The 19907-nt window shown below is 42.6% G+C and overlaps 1 protein-coding gene across 1 annotated transcript; it reads right to left on the reverse strand.

Annotated features, from left to right (window-relative positions):
• Window positions 1-247: 247 nt before the first annotated feature.
• On the reverse strand, window positions 248-19075 carry LOC139546401 (cystathionine beta-synthase-like). The gene is made up of 14 exons (XM_071354747.1): window positions 18943-19075; window positions 11620-11958; window positions 10588-10694; window positions 6302-6436; window positions 5805-5884; window positions 5518-5722; window positions 5334-5425; window positions 4848-4973; window positions 4607-4691; window positions 4409-4514; window positions 4037-4249; window positions 3703-3811; window positions 3111-3195; window positions 248-1832 (listed from the first exon to the last, which is right to left on the reverse strand). The coding sequence occupies exons 2-14, from the start codon at window positions 11949-11951 to the stop codon at window positions 1666-1668; spliced, it is 1842 nt and encodes a 613-aa protein (XP_071210848.1). The 5' UTR covers window positions 11952-11958; window positions 18943-19075; the 3' UTR covers window positions 248-1665.
• Between the last annotated feature and the right edge of the window lie 832 nt (window positions 19076-19907).

The following is a 19907-nucleotide window of genomic DNA, read 5'->3' on the forward strand; positions in this document are numbered from 1 at the left end:
TCTTGGATGTGCACTTCTAATGTAAATCTATGGCAGCACCCAAGGGGCTTGAACTTTCTAGCTCTCCCTCTAGATTTTGTGGTAACGTAGTGTCCCCATGAGTAAAAGAAAAGTGAGCCAATCACAGCGCAATTACCAACCCCTACGCTCTGTATTTTCCTCTGGCTGCCCCTCCAACACAGAAGGCACTGAGCTAGGCTGAAACACCTGCATTCTGGAGCTGCCTTACTCAAGAAAAAAAAGACCATGCTTGTAAGCAGCTTTATTAACTCAAAACATTTTGCCTGAATGACTGGTCACCACTGATCCCGTACATACAGTATGACTAATAAAACTTGAAACTTGCTCAAGAGAAAGGGCCTTTAATGGAAGCCAGTAATAATAGTTATCACAAAATAACCTGAAATCGACAAATCAAGAGATGAAATGAACAGCTGAACCCAGAGTGGAAATAATGACAGGGAATATTGTTCAAATATCACTTTCATAACCATAATTCTCCACCTCACGCAAATATGACACAAGTCATATTTACACCTCCATCCCTGCTAGTAGATGTAAGTTAATGAATAGATCATAACAGCTCTGGGTCCATTGTCATGCATAACACAGTCATGATTAAAACAGGAAGTCAAAAAGAACAGAAAAGTAGCAAAAAAAAGGTCAAACAACCCAACTTAGACAACCTGACACAGACAGGCCTATATAAAAGACCTGCACTGTTAGGCTACTTTAAATACTTTCAACCAGAGAACTATTCAAAGTCTTGTCAATACAAGAAACAAAATGACCCAACACAAGTCATACTGTTTGGGTTACAGTTTGGTTGTGCCAAACTCACCTATCCTTGGCCTGACCTACCCTGTGTGCTTGTTTACCCTTCAAGGCCAAACCCGTCAAACAAAAGAAGGTACCCTTCATTGACACCCTCTCTCTTTGAATGTTGTCAATGTGACACCTCTATTTTTTTTCCCATACTGAATAGGTATTCAATTCAGATCGATGAACCCAAATGACAATTTTAGGCACATACTATGTCTTTAGCTATCACTAGATGGCAATGTAACTCAGTTGGTATCAAAGAAAAACTATGATGTGCTTTTAAGTCTAAAAAGGGGAACAGCAAATTTCAGAAATGTTTTGTTGCTCCCCACTAAAATGGAAGTCACATTCACATATCAGTTACATAGGAATCTCAATGCAATACAAAATGGTAGGTAGATGACCATTTAGCTGAACGATTCAAATTTACTGAGTCGTTAGTCTAGCGAGCATATTCTAATGTTTTAGCATCCTCTGCAATAAAATCAAGTCAGGAACACTATTCTTTTTAAAGAGAAAAGTAAAAGTACTTTCAATAATGAAGAGGCAAGACAGATGGAAATGTATAGTTGCACACTTTGCAAAATGTAATTTATATACCTTTAAAGTTTAGTGGAAAACTACATATCTGAAACCAGCTAAATTACTTAAAATCGCAGCATAGGCTACAGTAAATTAGGATTCTAATCACAAAAACAACAAAACAGCTGTAGCCAAGAAGGTTGGAAAATAATAATTATTTTAAGACTAAACCACAACCTCCTAAAAGTCTACATCTTCTTCTTCATTGTCAATGTTTGGGGGGTGGGTCACTTCCCCCTACGCACAGGAAACAGAAAGTGGTTACAGCTCATCAGTCAGCGAGCACTCCGATGTCATGGAGCACTCCGACATCGTGCGCTCCCGTGCGCTTCCCCGCCTCTCATGCGTGGTGATGTAGTTGAGTAGGTCAATGGACGTCACCACCCCAAACACCATCTGTCTCAGACAGGAGGAGCCGTCCGCCATGACTACACAGAGAGAGAGAGACGGAGGAAGGGTGAGAGAGAGACACAGCGAGACAGAGGGGTAATAGTACTATTGAGATAAGACTTTAGGTGCAAGAGAACATGTGACAAATAGGAGAAGAGTTGTAGAACCACTGAAATTTGTCCTGCATTCAAGATACTACATAAATGATGTCAAAATACTTATCCAATTAAACATATTCTCCCTTTTTCATATGGGAATGTTTGCCACAAAGGAAGTTGAAACTTCCCAAGGTCTTTATCCAAGAATGAAGCAATGCATTATACAATAGCTGGCAATTATACTGAATCAAACCATATCGGTTTACAAGAAGTTATGCAACTAGCTTCCTGTGTTTGAGAGACAGGGTTAGGTCGTAATGAAAGTCAGGTTCCGAAGAGAAAGAGACCCCTGCTGTTAGATAAGGGACACTGAACATAGGATGAACATAGTAAACTATGATAGGGAGCATAGGGGTGCCTAGTCATAGCTGAGGGACAGAGTTTTTCCTGCTCAGGGCACATTGTCAGGAAAAACCACTTGCCCTTGGGATGTCTCAATAAATGATAGTTGATGAAAATAATGTAAAAAATTAATTTGTCCTCTGGTTAAGTTGTGATGGTGGGCTGACAAAAAGCATTATGGCATATTAAGCTAAATGCCCTCGTCTATCCTTACACAACAGTCTGGGTATTGCCCTATTCTACTGGTGGCCAGGCACTGCCAGGCACCAAAACACCACCGATGGACTTTGTCACCCAACACACACCTTGTTTGCCTACTGGACCACAAAACTGATGATTAGACAGCGTCATTACACCTTGTGTTCCCTAGGCTGTGAGAAAGCCAAATATGCTATGTAACGACTTGTGATTTTATTTTTTCAGGCTTATCTGATCAAACTGATGAACAGCCCCTAAAGTTAAGCTGATGCGAAACAGCAAGCTAGTCAGAGGGAAAACAACCGCCACATTGCCTCTGGCCGGGTGGGTGCTTGCTATGGCAGCGGACAGGTGACACGGTTACCTGGACAGGAACCAGGAATGACCCCTGACCCTGTAGGAGGGCCAGTTCAGGGTCAACCGAAGACAGCAGGTGTTGCTAGGAATGTTCTTCTCTACTGTCTGACAAAGGTAACTATCAGTGGTGGAAAAGAGACAGAAGGAGCAATACAAGATAGCGGGGAAATGGTGAGATAAGTAAGTGTGAGAGCGTAACAGGAAGCGAGAAAGACGGGAAGATTAAGGTTGATGGAAGAGAGGAAGGAGGGGTAAACTTACATTGGATCTGCTCATGCACCACCAAGGCAAAGTGATCTGTCTCCAGGATACGGGACAGCTTTCCCAGGTTATCGGTCAGTCGCACCTGAGGGGGGAGAGTGGGACAAATGAGAATTACAAAACTACAACAGGCGGACCACAGTCCGGATCCAGAACAGGGGGGGTTCCTCTGTCATTCACTGACAGACCTTAGAGCTACGTAAAACCGTCAGAAATGTCCAGTTGATCAACAATCCCATGTTACCTAGGTAGGTAAGTTAGGATAACCAGCAATCTAAATCTTGTAGTTATCATGGCCAGATTACATTCCCAGGGGCCTTGACCCCAAGGGGGGCACCCATGATTTTGTTGAGTCAGTCAGGTATCATATGAGCATGCCATAAGACATAGGAAAATGTGTAGAATTGCAGTATCCATCCGGACCTTTGCCACCTAGGAAATGTGTGTGACTGGACCTTCTCAAATAGTAGTACCCCTGCTCTCCTCAATGATAGCCTTCTGTTTGAGAACTTTATTTAAGAGCTTACAGTTGAGTTGAAGTGTTCTTGTGAGAGTGTGGCATGTTGTTGAGCATGTAGGTAAGGGAACTGACCTGTTTGAATTGTTTGTAGAGCACCTTGGAGACAGGGTCAGACACCTTGACCTTCCCAGCCAGCACAGAAGACAACATGTTGCCCAGGGTAACCATCCCTAGGATCATGCTACACAGACGAGAGAGAGAATATGGTAATTAGCATTATGACACCTGAATACAAGCAGAACTGCTTGTGAATGAAACTATCATGAACATATACACGCCGATTAATAAATGTCTGTATTGACGTCTTGTCAAGGGGACTAATGTTTTGTTAACAGTCACACTATAGGGTACATTGACACTGCCTGAATGACAAACAGGTGACCATGGTAACCAGGTAAAAGCGTACCCGGACTCGTCAACGACGGGTGCCTGGTCAAAAGCCTTCTCTTTGAGGATCTTGATGGTCTTCTTGATGTTGACGGAGGGCAGCACGGTGATGGGGGCACACAGGTTCAGACTCTGCAGAGTCAGGTTCCACCACCAGGATTTGGACACCATCAGGTCATTTGGGGTTAGGAAGCCCTTATCACACATCCAGTTGTCACTGAGGAACTTAGACCTGGGGGGGGGGTTACAACAGTCACACTCAAGGCTCACAACACTGGTACTACATACCCTGTTAAAAACACTTGGCATATTAATGCTCCTTCTCCACACATTTAACCCCCCATCCCCCTTTCCCGTTCAATCTCCCTCATCCCCCTCTTCTCTCCCTTACATGTAGTTGCGGATGGAGTCAGGCAGGATGACGACACAGCGTTGGCCCTCCTTCAGCTCTGTACTCATCTTCACTGCTGCAGCCATGGCCGTGCCTGAACTACCTCCTAGAAAGAGAGACAGTTAGACAGAGCAAGAGAACAAGAGAGAGACCCTTGCTCTTTGGGAGCACCAATCATTGTGTGTAATGTCAACCTACCGCAAAGAAGCCCCTCCTCCCTGATCAGCATGCGTGACATGGCAAAGGACTCCTCATCATTGGACTTATACCACGTGTCAATTACCTGAAACAGAGAGAAACATTTATATGCATTCTACTATAGCACCCATATACAATATTATCTTAGGAGTCATTTTCCTTCCACTTGTGTGTTGTGACTGTTACTGTATGCAGAGTAGAAAACACCACTCAATTCAGGAGATCACTGCCACACACTCACAGATCTGTCCAGCACGGTGGGGATGAAGTCATATCCGATGCCCTCCACCTCGTATTGGGTCTTGTCTGTTATGTTCAGCTCCTCTGGCTCAGCCAGGATAGAACCCTCAGGGTCCACGCCCACGATCTACACAACACAGAACACTTAACTAAACCATTACATCAATAAGCCAAAGTAACATGGTAATAAATACACCACACACAAAGGCAACTTAAGATCTGTATTAATCTTTATCATTGAGACACATTATATGGCTTTATTCATCAACGGCAGATGCAATATTACTTTATGACTCGGCCCAACAGGCCGTATAACTGTGGGCCTTGGGTTGAACTCTTGTTGTAACCTTTTAGCTAAATGACTTTGGAATTGGCTCTACAAGACTGAATGGAATTCAATTGACAAAGTACAGAGCGATAACATGCTAATCAGATAGATTGCCTTCTTATAGATCTGGGACGTTGTGTTAAGTGACTCGGTGCCTACCTTGATGTTGGGGCATCTCTCCTTCAGCTTGCGGGCGATGCCAGTGATGGTGCCACCTGTGCCAGCTCCTGCCACCAACATGTCCACCTTACCTACAAGGACATTGTGGCGCAGAGAGGTCTATTAGAAGAGGAGGAAGAAATGGGTATTCTTCACTCAATTTCTCCATCGCATTCACACGTACCATCGCACTGCTCCAGGATCTCCTCGGCAGTAGTGTCGTAGTGGGCCAGGGGGTTGCTAGCGTTACGGTACTGGTCAAGGATGTGAGAGTTGGGAATCTCGTTCTTCAGACGCCAGGCTACGCCCACGTGGGACTCTGGCGAATCAAAACGGGCGGCGGTGGGGGTACGCACGATCTCCGCCCCCAAGGCTCTCAGCACGTCCACCTGGGAACACAAGATTAGATTACAATTAGTTACATTCCAACGCCTACGCATGGATGCACTGATACACAAACACCAGCCTCACCTTCTCCATGCTCATCTTCTCAGGCATGACGATGATGCAGCGATAGCCTTTAACTGCAGAGGCCAGGGCCAGACCAATACCTGCACACACAGAGAGAGTGAGGCGTCAATACAACTGTGAATAACAGGTCATGTCAGCAGAACAAACCATACTGCAGAACACAGGGCTACAGTGACAAGATCCTAATGTCAAAGGTAAACTGGGAGGTCTCAGTGACTACTTGACATTACCAGGCAAAACTAAATGTTAAACTCTCTCTCTCACACACACACACACACACAGACACATTAACAACAACAAAAAAACATAACTCCTTTGACTTGGGTGTGTAATCTTTCTACTGTGAGTGACGTGTGTGTTGATACATGTAGTGGTGGAATATGTCCATAAGCGGCAGGAGTGTTTTCAGGCAGGTAGTTTGATCTCCCCCCCCCCCTCTCTCCATTGTCCAAAAATAAGCCTGTTTATAGCGCTCAGGGAATCCTAGAGACATGTACCGGTGTTGCCGGAGGTGGGCTCGATGATGGTGTCTCCAGGTTTGAGGATGCCAGCTCTCTCTGCATCCTCCACCATCCTCAGACTGATACGGTCCTTCACACTGCCCCCTGCATTGAAGAACTCACACTTGGCCACTACACAGAGAGAAAGAGAGAGGGTGCAAGGAAATGTTGAATCATCAATATGTACTGCAGCTGCTTATATTATGATGTTATTGTGTACTTTAGATATACCACAGAGAATATTTAAACAAAATCCCCATGTGTACAACTGTAAAGCCCCTTAGCAACGCCAGGAAGTACAGTAGAAGTTGCCACAGACAAGGAGGATCATGGGAAGAGACAGAGCTGGCATGAGCCGATTTGGAAAAATTCAGGTGGGGAGGTCATCCAAAGGTCCAGCGTTTCTCTCTCACACAATCACTCACACACAATCTCTCTCTCACACAATCTCTCTCTCACACAATCTCTCTCTCTCACACAATCTCTCTCTCTCACACAATCACACACACAATCTCTCTCACACACACACAATCTCTCTCACACACACACACAATCTCTCTCTCACACACACACAATCTCTCTCACACACACACAATCTCTCTCACACACACACAATCTCTCTCACACACACACAATCTCTCTCACACACACACAATCTCTCTCACTCACACACAATCTCTCTCACTCACACAATCTCTCTCACTCACACACAATCTCTCTCACACACACACACACAATCTCTCACACACAATCTCTCTCACACAATCTCTCTCACACACACACAATCTCTCTCACACACAATCTCTCTCACACACACACAATCTCTCTCACACACACACAATCTCTCTCACACACACACAATCTCTCTCACACACACACAATCTCTCTCACACACACAATCTCTCTCACACACACAATCTCTCACACGTACAATAGCCGATTGGCACAGATTCAAACGGCCCCAAATCCACTGTGGACTAGTCAGCCAAAGAGTAAATCCGAATCATGTGAAAATCCATGCAAGTGCCATGGAAACAGAACTTTTTGTCTCACTAAGCCATGGGAATCAACCAGAGATTGACTTTAAACAATTAAGCCCGTAAAAAATATATAAAATAACTCACTGGCGAGATATTTAGACTGAGGACCGTGACATGGTTCACATGCAGTGAACTCAAATAACACATGTGGATGGTGGTCCAAAACTGACCCACTATTAACCGTCTGGTATTACTGTACTTCACCAGTCATTGGCCAACTGTACCAATCAGAGAAATGTACTGCCTGTTCAATCGCTAGCGCCGGGCAGAATACCCAGTCGTGGTCTTTAAAATTACCTGATGCTATAACAACAATAATCAACGCCATACAACACTCCTTCCGTGGCCTCCAACTGCTTTTAAATGCTAGTAAAACTAAGTGCATGCTCCTCAACCGATTGCTGCCCGCACCCTCCCACCCAACTAGCATCACTACTCTGGACGGTTCTGACCTAGAATATGTGGACAACTATAAATACCTAGGTGTCTGGTTAGACTGTAAACTCTCCTTCTAGACTTACATTAAGCATCTCCACTCCAAAATTACATCTAGAATGGGCTTCCTATTTCGCAACAAAGCTTCCTTCACTCATGCCGCAAAACATATCCTCGTAAAACTGACTATCCTACCGATCCTTGACTTCGGCGATGTCATTTATAAAATAGCCCCAAACACTCTACTCCGCAAACTGGATGTAGTCTATCACAGTGTCATCCGTTTTATCACCAAAGCCTCATATACTACCCACCACTGCGACCTGTATGCTCTCGTTGGCTGGCCCGCACTACATATTCGTCACCAAACCCACTGGCTACAGGTCATCTATAAGTCCTTGCAAGGTAAAGCTCCGCCTTATCTCAGCTCACTGGTCACCATAGCAACACCCACCCGTAGCACGCGCTCCAGCAGGTATATTTCACTGGTCATCCCTAAAGCCAACTCTTCCTTTGGCTGCCTTTCCTTCCAGTTCTCTGCTGCCAATGACTGGAACAAATTGCAAAAATATCTGAAGCTGGAGTCTTATATCTCCCTCACTAACTTTAAGCATCAGCTGTCAGAGCAGCTTACCGATCACTGTACACAGCCAATCTGTAAATAGCACACCCAACTACCTCATCCCCATATTGTTATTTATCCTCTTGCTCTTTTGCACCCCAGTATCTCTACTTGCACATCATCATCATCATCTGCACATCTATCACACCAGTATTAATGCTAAATTGTAATTATTTTCACGTCTAGGGCCTATTTATTGCCTACCTTACTACTCTTTTACTTTTGCACACACTGTACATAGATTTTTCTATTTTTCTTTTCTTTTGTGTTATTGACTGTACGTTTGTTTATGTGCAACTCTGTTGTTTTTGTCGCACTGCTTTGCTTTATCTTGGCCAGGTCGCAGTTGTAAATGAGAACTTGTTCTCAACTGGCCTACCTGGTTAAATAAAAGGTGAAATAAATAAAAATAGATGACAAGAACATTTCCCCCAGAATCCACATCCGGACTTCCCAAAACATCCCAAAGCTGGTGACTGACAATTCAGCCTAGTGACACCTGATACAAGACCTTGTCCCTCTCCGGCCCCCCTCCCTCCCCACCTTGTAGCCCTCAGAAAGGTTACTTATTCCCTCAGAACAGAGGGACTTTCAGGTGGCCAAACCCGTTCCACCCAGAGTGATACCTGAGACAAGACCCCTACAATCATACAGTGGAGCCTAGCAGACTAATGAGGGGAAAGAAGGCTGTGAAACCTTAAATGTTGACTTTACAATAATAACAGTATTCATAGCAAGCTGGGCCTGTAGGAAACCAGTCCTACTGACTAACTGTACTACAGGAGGAGTCTAATAGAGACTAACTGTACTACAGGAGGAGTCTACTACAGACACTAACTGTACTACAGGAGGAGTCTACTACAGACACTAACTGTACTACAGGAGGAGTCTAATACAGACACTAACTGTACTACAGGAGGAGTCTAATACAGACACTAACTGTACTACAGGAGGAGTCTAATACAGACACTAACTGTACTACAGGAGGAGTCTAACTGTACTACAGGAGGAGTCTAATACAGAGACTAACTGTACTACAGGAGGAGTCTAATACAGAGACTAACTGTACTACAGGAGGAGTCTAATACAGAGACTAACTGTACTACAGGAGGAGTCTAATACAGAGACTAACTGTACTACAGGAGGAGTCTAATACAGAGACTAACTGTACTACAGGAGGAGTCTAATACAGAGACTAACTGTACTACAGGAGGAGTCTAATACAGACACTAACTGTACTACAGGAGGAGTCTAAAGAACTTCTCCCTCACTCTTCTATGGTCTATTTCATTCTCCCTCACTTCCAATTTAACCCTGCAATTTAACCCTGTCATCGCCACCTATCTGTTTCTTTCTCCTCCTCTTAATGTTTCCTTCCACCATCTCCCTTCTCCCTCATGTCCTCTACCACTGGATTTATGGATTTATGCTTTAAAAACAGAAATAGCTGTAGGGAAGACAGCTAATCACCAGTTTTGGGAGTAGTGAACTACATGTAGTTCAACTAGAAATTAAACTACATTTTGCAGTAGCTTGGTGGTAGTTCAACTAATCATTTAATTACATTTTGCGGTAGTTCAACTCATTTAAAAATCTAGATAGCGTAGAGTCTTTGTAGCAGTGTAGCCAACTTCTGGAACTACACAAAATATGGGTGAAGTAGGCAAGAATTTCCTTTCTTTTTCAGCATCAGTCCTGCCTAACTCTCGGTTGAAACATTGTTTTTGTGTTTAATAGGATACATTACATATTCTGTTAACAGCTGACCACAGAGTGATTTGTATTCTATGACATTTTAGATTTTATGATTTTTCACAAAGTAGTTTCGATGTAGTGAACTACTTTTTCAAAGTAACTTTCTTAAGGGTAGCTTTAGCGTAGCTTAACTTGTTCCAGTATGAAGTCATTGGTAAACTATATTTTCAGAGTAGCTTCCCCGACACCGCTGACTGCCCAACAACGTGTAAATCAAACACACACGTGCACACAGGTTTTGTTTTTGAGGAACAGAAAATGTGAGTTAAAAAGGACACAGACTGATAAGTTACTATATTTACATAGTGTTAACACAAACAAGGATATTCAAATACAGACTGCCTTTCTCTGGTTGTCTTTAGGCTCAGTGGGTGTCATGCCCTGTGACTGTGTGTCATATCATGACTGTATGTGCAAGTGTAAATACTCACAGAGTTCACACTTGAGGCCGAAGGCTTTGGGTATCTTGTTCATGCGGACCAAAGGTGTGTCTCCAATCCTCCTGAGGATGTTGGGTAGAATTCTGGGGGCTTCGGTCCTGAGAGGTGAGGATGGGATGGAGACTCAGTTAAGGAGAGCAATCTATTTAAACAATGATCATTCACAAATTAGAGAAAAAAAAGCTAACTCCTTTATATGGGTAAGTTCGCACCAAAGTATTGAAAGTTGTTTCATATGGAAGATGGAAACAGTATGATACTATCTTTGGGACATCGAGAGTTTATTTCGTAACACGGTAGCCTCTGGATTCGGTCTGGCAGTGAGACATAAACAAAGCCTTTGCCAAGCCGCACAGAGTTATTGATGCCATATAGAACTTATATAACAACTTAAATTGATCGAATGGAGAGATTACTGTGAAAACAGCAAGACTGTTCCAGATAAATGCCAGGCACTCAGCATGCACGTACCACACACCCTTATCCCCTAGGCCAAAATGGCAGTGTTCCTTTCAGTGTTCCTCAAAACAATCTGAAATTGCCAAGTTATGGTGAAACACCAAATCCCTTGCCCAACCCTTCCCGCTCACATGGGGTTCCTACAAAGGTTTCAGGTCAGAAAGACCAGCCCCACAGGTTTTGGTCCTCTTCGTGGTTCTGGCTGTCAGGTGTGTCATTATGCAGGAAAATGGAGCCTGGCTAAATGTCAAACCAACATCCTGCTTTTAGGTTGCTGCTCAACAAAAACAAATATATTGGTTCTTTGCTCTCCTTGCTAGTGAAGCAAGCAGGTGACTATATCTTAGCAACGCAAGGGGAATTAGTGGACTATGTAAACTAGAGGTGTTTGAAGAGGAGGGAGGATAAGCAGAGTGTGTAGAAATGCTGCGGTTCTATTTCCATCATGTTCCTGGGGTGGAGAAATGAATGACCACTGACCACAAATATCCATCAGCTCTCTCTACACTAAAAAGGCCGGGAAACATGCAAATCCTGTTTGTGATAAGTGTGTGTGCGACTCACTTTGCAGAGTGGTAGTGAGGGGACTCGGCAGAGGACACACCCAATTTCCAGGTGCATCTACTGGGCAGATCAGGACGGATCCACTGCCTCTCCTCAGTGCCCGTGGCTGTGTTCTCCAGGTCGTTCTCCCCCTCCTCCCCATTCACTTGGGCCGATCCATTCATGGAGAACTTGGGGTCGTTCAACATTGATTCTCCATTGACCTTGGACCCCCCATTCAAAATGGCGGCCTCTCCGTTGGCCTTGGTAGCGTTGTTGTGAAGCATAGCTGCGTGGGGGCAGACGGAGGACACAGGGCGCACAGAGTCTGTGCTGGAGGGAACCGAAGGCATGACTCACCTGAGAGAGAGGGTGAGATCGAGAATGAGTGAGTCCGACAAACAAACAGTAACTGACAGATACAAATTCCTCTAGTAAAATGTACCAGCGTAGGCTAGGGGATCCTTCTCAACTAATAACAGAACACATTCACATGCATATGGAGGTTACATTCAGTTGACTTATACATTATTACATTACGGTCAAACCAGGACACGTTCAGGTGAATACTGCCAGGGAGAACAGAATGCTCCCCCCACAGGCCTATACACTGCAACACAGATTCTCACACAGGTATCCTATATAGGTTACACAGTGTAGACACTAGAGTGTAAAGCACTCACCGCAAGATAAACGTCACATCAGTCTATGCAGTGTGATGTGTCTCCTTTTTAAAAAAAGGGACGTTCTAAGATGGCTAGGCCACCATTAGCCTGGCACACACACACGATTACTCTATTGGATAACTCTTCCTTTCTGTACCGTATGACCAGATAAGCAAAGTACTCTTTGAAATAGCAGTGTTCTCAGAGGTTGCAACCGGTGGCAACAATCGTGTAGGAAGGAGAAAGCCTAACAGGTCCAATTGAAAGCCTGTTCAGTTAGTTCTCTTTAGGCTACGTTGACTACGTTGACCCAACAAAGGTCCAATGGGGGAAACAGTGATGTTCTGTCCAGGGTTCATTTGTGAATTCTGTTCGTGCTCAGCTGGATTGACGGCCAGTATTCAAGCGCATTAAAACACATTTCAATCCTTCACTCAACTGTATCGTTGTAAGGCGCTTGCATTTTTTTACATTTCAAAACCCTTCACATCACCAAAATGGTTCAGGAAAGTAAGAAGTTCTTACTTGATTTATGAGTTCCCAACACACTTAACATTCTTTGCAAACACTCAAATCAGCTTACTGTAGCAACATAAGAAAAAAAACGCCAGAAATGGTCCACAGCTGACCCTAGCTCTGGGTGATGATGCAAGAGGAGCAAGGTCACTGTTACAGTGCAGATCATCCGGTCCTTCAGCTTGGGCCTACTATCTACTACCACCCAGCAGGCAAGAAAATGTTTGAGTCAGCATGGTTTCCTTGTTATTTCAGCATAACCTTTTAACATTGCATCAACGTGGCTATTAGACTGAATGTATATCCGAAACTACTAGAGAAGGATGATACCAGTATCACAATATCTTTTCCATGGCAAAAATGAAAACACAAAGCAGACCAATCTATGTGGTCCTTTAATATCCTGCTGTATGTAAACACCTCAATCAAATGTCAATTAGAACTGGACTATGGTCTGAGAGCTTTTCCTGTGAGGACAACAGTGGCACTAAAGGGGTTTGGTTTAAAAAGAAGAAGTAGCCTGCCAAAGCTGCTGAACGGTTGGGTTGTTAGCAAACAGAACACAGCTGCTTCTCCTCTACCTGGCTGAGCATAACCACTACTCTATGCCACATATTCCTTGCGAGCTCCTCACCAAGGCCACCAAAATATGGCGGTTACATGACATAGCCTAGTCAACCCTGGTGTGAGCCTACTATTTACACGTCCAGAAATGTCATCAGTAACGTAACTTTTGGATTACCCAAACTCCGTAACATAATTACGATTAATTTCTGTTACTTTTGTTCTACTTTCCCCTTAAGGAAGCTTTACAAGACAAAAAATATCCATCAAACGCATTTGGTGTTGTCAAAGAGGCCTCGGACTTGTGGCCAAACTGGGTCTGGCGGAAAAAAACTTAAACTTACGCCTATTTTCAATGCTGAATTGAATGCCATTGAGAAAACAGAAAGGTGTCATGATATATTTTTTCACAAACATTCATGATGAATGTAAAAGTAACTGATAAGCCTACATGTAATCAGTTACTCCCCAACCCTGGCTAACACACAGACTTCTGTATCCATTAACTCTAAAACCAGCTGTTAAGAGTGTTTAGGGAAAGGAACACAAAACACACGTGGCCGGCACACACGATTGGCTGGTTAGCCTACATGATGACGATGTAGACCAGCCCACAAAGACAACAACAGCAGAAGACGCAACAGTGTTAACCTCTTCCAAGACTGAGTACTTTAGAATGAGGCAGTAGTGAACATTCAGATAAAAACTAAACTTTGGTTACTTCAGTTACAGCCACTGATCATGGAGAAAACACAGCAACGCCACACAATCTCCTACTACAGATACTATTAATAGGTGCGCTCTTTTGACCACATCTATAACGCTGAGGTGTTTGACCCTGCAACACGACACCAGCAGCAGCTGTGGGGGGGGGGGGGGGGGGGGAGAGTAGGTTGGGCATCTGTGTGCTGTAACAGATACTGTCCATTCCAACGTGTGTGAGGTCATTTGAAAATGTTATGGAGTTTAGAGGGAATGCATGAGACTTAAACATTTGACGGATTTGCCTAAACAGCCAACCATTGTGTGCTGATGGAAGGGGTAGGCAAATGACCCATGTGTGCAAAAGGGTGCTCACTGATTAGACCTTTACATTTTTGGAAGAATGTTGAGCCTACTCAAGAGATTCTGTTATTTTTACCTTGTCCACATTCCACACTGCTCTGCAAAAAGTAAACATTGTGGTAAAACGTGATGTCAGACATGCCCCCAACGGGAGGGAGGGACACTGCCTGTTCACCTCGCTATCATCCAGAAGGCGAGGTCAGTACAGGTGCATCAAAGCAGGGACCAAGAGACTAAAAAACAGCTTCTAACTCAAGGCCATCAGACTGTTAAACAGCCATCACTAACATTGAGTGGCTGCTGCCAACATACTGACTCAACTCCAGCCACTTTAATATTGGAAAAATTGATGTAATAAATCTATCACTAGCCACTTTATATAATGTTTACATTACATTACTCATTTCATATGTATATACTGTACTCCATTACATCTACTGCATCTTGCCTATGCCGTTCTATACCATCACTCATTCATATATTTTTTTATGTACATATTCTTATTCATTCCTTTACACTTGTGTGTATAAGGTAATTGTTGTGAAATTGTTAGGTTACTCGTTGGATATTACTGCATTGTCGGAACTAGAAGCACAAGCATTTCGCTACACTCGCATTAACATCTGCTAACCATGTGTATGTGACAAATAAAATTTGATTTGATTTACACGCCTTCCAACCAAAACTTTGAAAGAGACGACCACCTCCAACGCCCAGCCTTTCATACCCAAAAGGCACTCCTTCAACCCGTTCTTCACAGGAAGGCGCCAAGATATCCATCCCACACTTCTATTGTGACTAAAAATCCTTTTGAGAGATTCAAAACGTTAACGATGTGTTGGGTTAGTAACACAGTGCCAAAGTAATGCATGACATTTGCCCACCAGCATCTTGGCTCCCAAAGCAAAGTAATAACACTGAACCAATGTTTTTTCCCCATCTTCAAATAAACAAAGTCAAATCAAACTAGGGAGAGGGTAAAACGCCTACTGTAGAAAGAGGAACACAAGGATGATGGGAGTGCAACGGGAATAGCTATGGACCTGTGCGTAATTGTTTAACACCTGAACTGGGCTAATCCATGTAACCCAGTGGTATATGAATATAAACCACTGCACATATTCAGCCATTATGCACAGCATTATTAGGTCTAATCTAAGTGGCCAGCTATGCTAAATTTCTCTGACCTGTACCACTTTAGAAGAGCCTATAGGTAAACTGATTAGGGCTTTATGAATGTTCAAGTAAGCCTATGTAGACCGACATCTTACACACTTGTCCAAGGATTATGTTAGTCTGTCAGCAGAAGAGAATCAGGCTTTTACCAAATGTTACATTTAGTCCATAGAAGGGACATTTATAGGAGAGGCAGCTATAACACTGAGGTGGACGGAGAAACACTGTCATTAAGGGGTACTGTGTGTAAAAGAAATATTTGATCCATTTTGAATTCAGGCTGCAACAACAAAATGTGGAATAAGTTAAGAGGTATGAATACTTTGAAGGCACTGTGTTATATATACATACACAAAAAGTTTTTTTATATATATTTTTTTAAACCTACACATTCAAAGGTTTTTTGTATTTTGGTGGCAGCATCATACGGTGGGGATGTTTTTTAGCGGCAGGGACTGGGAGACTAGTCAGGATCGAGGGAAAGACGAACAGATCAAAGTACAGAGAGGTCATTAATGAAGTCCTGAGTGCTCTGGAGCAGGTTCCCACACTGGGGTGAAGGTTCACCTTCCAACAGGACAACGACCCTAAGCACACAGCCAAGACAACGCAGGAGTCTTGGCTGTCTCTGAATGTCCTTGAGTAGCCCAGCCAGAGCCCGGACTTGAACCCGATCTAACATCTCTGGATGACCTGAAAATAGCTGTGCAGCAACGTTCCCCATCCAACCTGACAGAGCTTGAGAGGATCTGCTGGGAGGAATGAGAGAAACTCCCCAAATACTGGTGTGCCAAGCTTGTAGCATCATACCCAAGTAGACTCAAGGCTGTAATCTCTGCCAAATGTGTTTCAACAAAGTAAATGTGACATGTTTTTTATTTTTAATACATTTGCTAAAATTTCAAAACCTGTTATGCCATTGAGATGAAAATGCAAGTCTATGCATTTTGCCATGGTTATTGCGTTGATCCTCTGCTCAAACATGAACAAAATCCATGTGCACTGAATGCCCGTCTTTTGGAATTCAACTCTCAGACTGTCTAGCTTTCATTTAATTGTTAGTTCTCAAAGATAGTATTTAAAAAATATATAAGTCCAATATCTTTTTCTGCATGTTTTCTATCTGGTTTTGACCATTTAAGTTGAAACAGTCCCCCCCCCATCCCAAAATATATAGAAAAAGCCTTGAAATTCAAGATTGGGGTTAGTAGATATATACGGCTTCATTGCCATGGTCAGATGAACAGGAACTGCTAGCATGCTAACTGTTCCTGTAGACTTCCAGTCATTGCACTTACGTGAAACTACCTCTAACTTTCATCATACTGGATGAAGAGACATGAAATGGTATCCAATATTGTATTCTGAGGCAGCTAGCAATACTCATTAAATATTAATTTTCACATTAATTGAAAAAATATATATATAATTATGCATTTCTAGTGTACTACAAAAAAAAGATACAAAAACCAGACCCCCTTCAGTACCCCAGCTCCGGACCCCAGTTTGAAAACCCCAGAGCTTGATAAACTTAGCTAGCTAGTATCATCAGCCAGATTAGCGTCTGAATTTGAATTAAAATGCAGATGGTTGGTGACAATGGTAGGAACATATATTCAGCATCATATTCAAGCAAGCATTGTAATATGACTATAATCCAAAATACATTTAGAATGGCATGTATATTTAGACTGCAGAGTAAAGTGCAGTACAGTACTTTTCTTTACTGTATTGTACTGTGTTCTACTCATCGTACAGTACTCTACTCAGTACTGTGCTGTGCTGTACTGTCCAAAACTTGTGAAACATAGGTTCAGATTTGGTTCATTACGGTCCATCTGTTGGAGTTAACATCAACATCGACTGACCAAATTTCAAACACTATTCAACATCCATGGATGTCTGGTGTCGGTCAGTGAGGATGCTAGTTACAGTAAATGGAAAGAGGGGGCTCATGGGTAGATGTCAGTAAGAGCTGAGAGAGGTGATGTTAACTGGAGAGTGAGCGAGAGGTTGTCTAGACACAGACTGTTTTAAAACTCTTGGTTTGACCACCAGACAGAAAGACAAAGAATTGTCTAAGAATTGTCTAACCCTAACAAAATTGATATCAGTAAAATCACTATAACTAATTGGTAGCCCTACCATTAATTGTTACTTCTCTGAACTTTCATTATCCTGCCACCTCATGAGAGAAATTAGAAAATAAAGTTAATAGTAAAGGAATTACAAGGTAATATTTCTTAAACTTACAAAAGGTAAACAATTGATGCAAAACTAAATTTAAAAAAAGTTCATATTAGTTGGCAGGGGTCTTCAGAACAGCATTGTGTTTTGATGCATTTCTGATACCTCTTAAGATTCTGGTAGATGTTTTCTAAAACCTGTTTATCCAGAAATCAAAGCCTTTACTTATGCCACATTTTGAAGAAGTACTTTTTTTATGTTTCTATTTCTTAATTCTCCCAAAATATAGACTTAGCATTCATTTCACACCCAATTTGATATGCTCTTAAGAAATGTATGTTGGTGCTCATGGGTCCTTTTACATGGAAATGCCCTGAATGTAACTCAGTGCAAGATGCTGGATGTAAAACTGAGCCGATATAAATGAGCTGGATGCTATACTGGATGTAACATCCAGCTCAGTGTTACAGCCCCTACTGCAAAGAGGCTAAACCAGGACACACTGGTCTTACATCAGTCTACAGCAGTGGGAATTAAGCCACGTCATTTCCCCTCCCCCATCCAATATTAAACTCGCAAACTTAAAATGTTTTTCAATTACAGGCTACACTACCTAGTATTGATTGAATACTATACATATGTATGGTTCTAGTTATTGATTATATGGAGTCAATCTAGTCAAGTGTCAGTCATATATTCAGCATTAGTGGATAGAGTAGACTACACAGACAAGCCTGTGCTGCCAAATAAATAAACACACTTTAGGTAACAAGTTAATCACATTTTTTTGCTGCTATTATGATCTTTCAAAACGATTTTCCCATTCGGGGCTAGTTTTTTTCTTGAACGTACTGAAATCGGAGATCCCAATGCGGCATACTTGTCCGTGCAACACTCCGTGACGTAATTGGTATTTCATCATGCTTGTTCATGTCACTCACTAGCTTTACATGCTCTAGTCTCTTTACGCTAGTCGACACCACACATTCAACGACTACTAGTTTTAAAAATAACATAGTAATACATTTAAAAAAGCAGGAATGAGAGAACGCTAGAAGCGCCGCACGAGTGATGGAGGCTCTGGATCAGGACATGAAAACTAGGAATGATGACTAGGAATGATATCTATACTAATCTAGTTATTTTGAAGTAGTTAACATTGTTCACTTACCTTTGAGTTAATTAAGGTAGTGGTGATGGACCCGTGCGTGATCCAATTTCAAAGATGATCTTTCGTAGATTGCGACTATACTAGTTTCCCCAGCAGCTCACATGCTTTAAAGCACGACAACACAGCCCAATCTGATTCGAGTATCCTTGTTTGGTGTGTACGTTGATTGGCGACAGTGGGGGTGTTACTCTGTCTTGCTCCTCCAATCAGAGCTTACACATTTGTCGGGCCTTCGTTTCGAATGTCCTGCACATATGGAGACAAAAGGCCCAGAAAGTAGCCAGTCCCTTGTAGACATGCTTCCACAAGATAAACAATAATGATTTTGGTATTTAAACGTTTGGATATTTCCCCTGAGAAAAGTTTTGCTCAACCTTGAAAATGAGCACAACACGGTGTGCAAACAGAACTGTATAAAAGGTGTGCAGAACGATTGCTAATGAACAGGCCGATTTAAGTGAAAAAGCACAAAAAAAAACTTGAAACGTTATTTTTTTTTTAAAGCAGACTAGCACACCCTGTTCCAGTTCACCTTTCCAGTCTAGTAGTCTGGGAGGCCAATTTGAGGTATTTTTTACAGTGACTAACAACCACTCAATACCAGATGTAGCTGTTCCAACTTCTCAAACAGCTCTAACATTAAACCTGTGCTTATAAGATCCCTTCATCACATCCAGATTTCTCTATTCTTCCCACCTGTGCTCTGTTCTTTCAAAAGTGTTTGAAATGGCGCTATGGCGCTATGTAACACCATCTACTCATCAAGCTTTGATTATTTTAATGAGCTGTGTAGTGTTGAGGTTTGACACATCTGCATCTGGTGTAAAGAACGACTAGACCAGGGTTTGCCAAACCTTTTCCTGGAGAGCTATCCTCCTGTAGGTCCACTCCCCAGTTGTAACTTACTGTACCTGATTCAGCTCATCAGCTAAATATTAGAATCAGGGTTGGAGTGAAAACCTACA

This window comes from Salvelinus alpinus, chromosome 20 (assembly GCF_045679555.1).
Source record: "Salvelinus alpinus chromosome 20, SLU_Salpinus.1, whole genome shotgun sequence".
Classification (NCBI taxonomy): domain Eukaryota; kingdom Metazoa; phylum Chordata; class Actinopteri; order Salmoniformes; family Salmonidae; genus Salvelinus; species Salvelinus alpinus.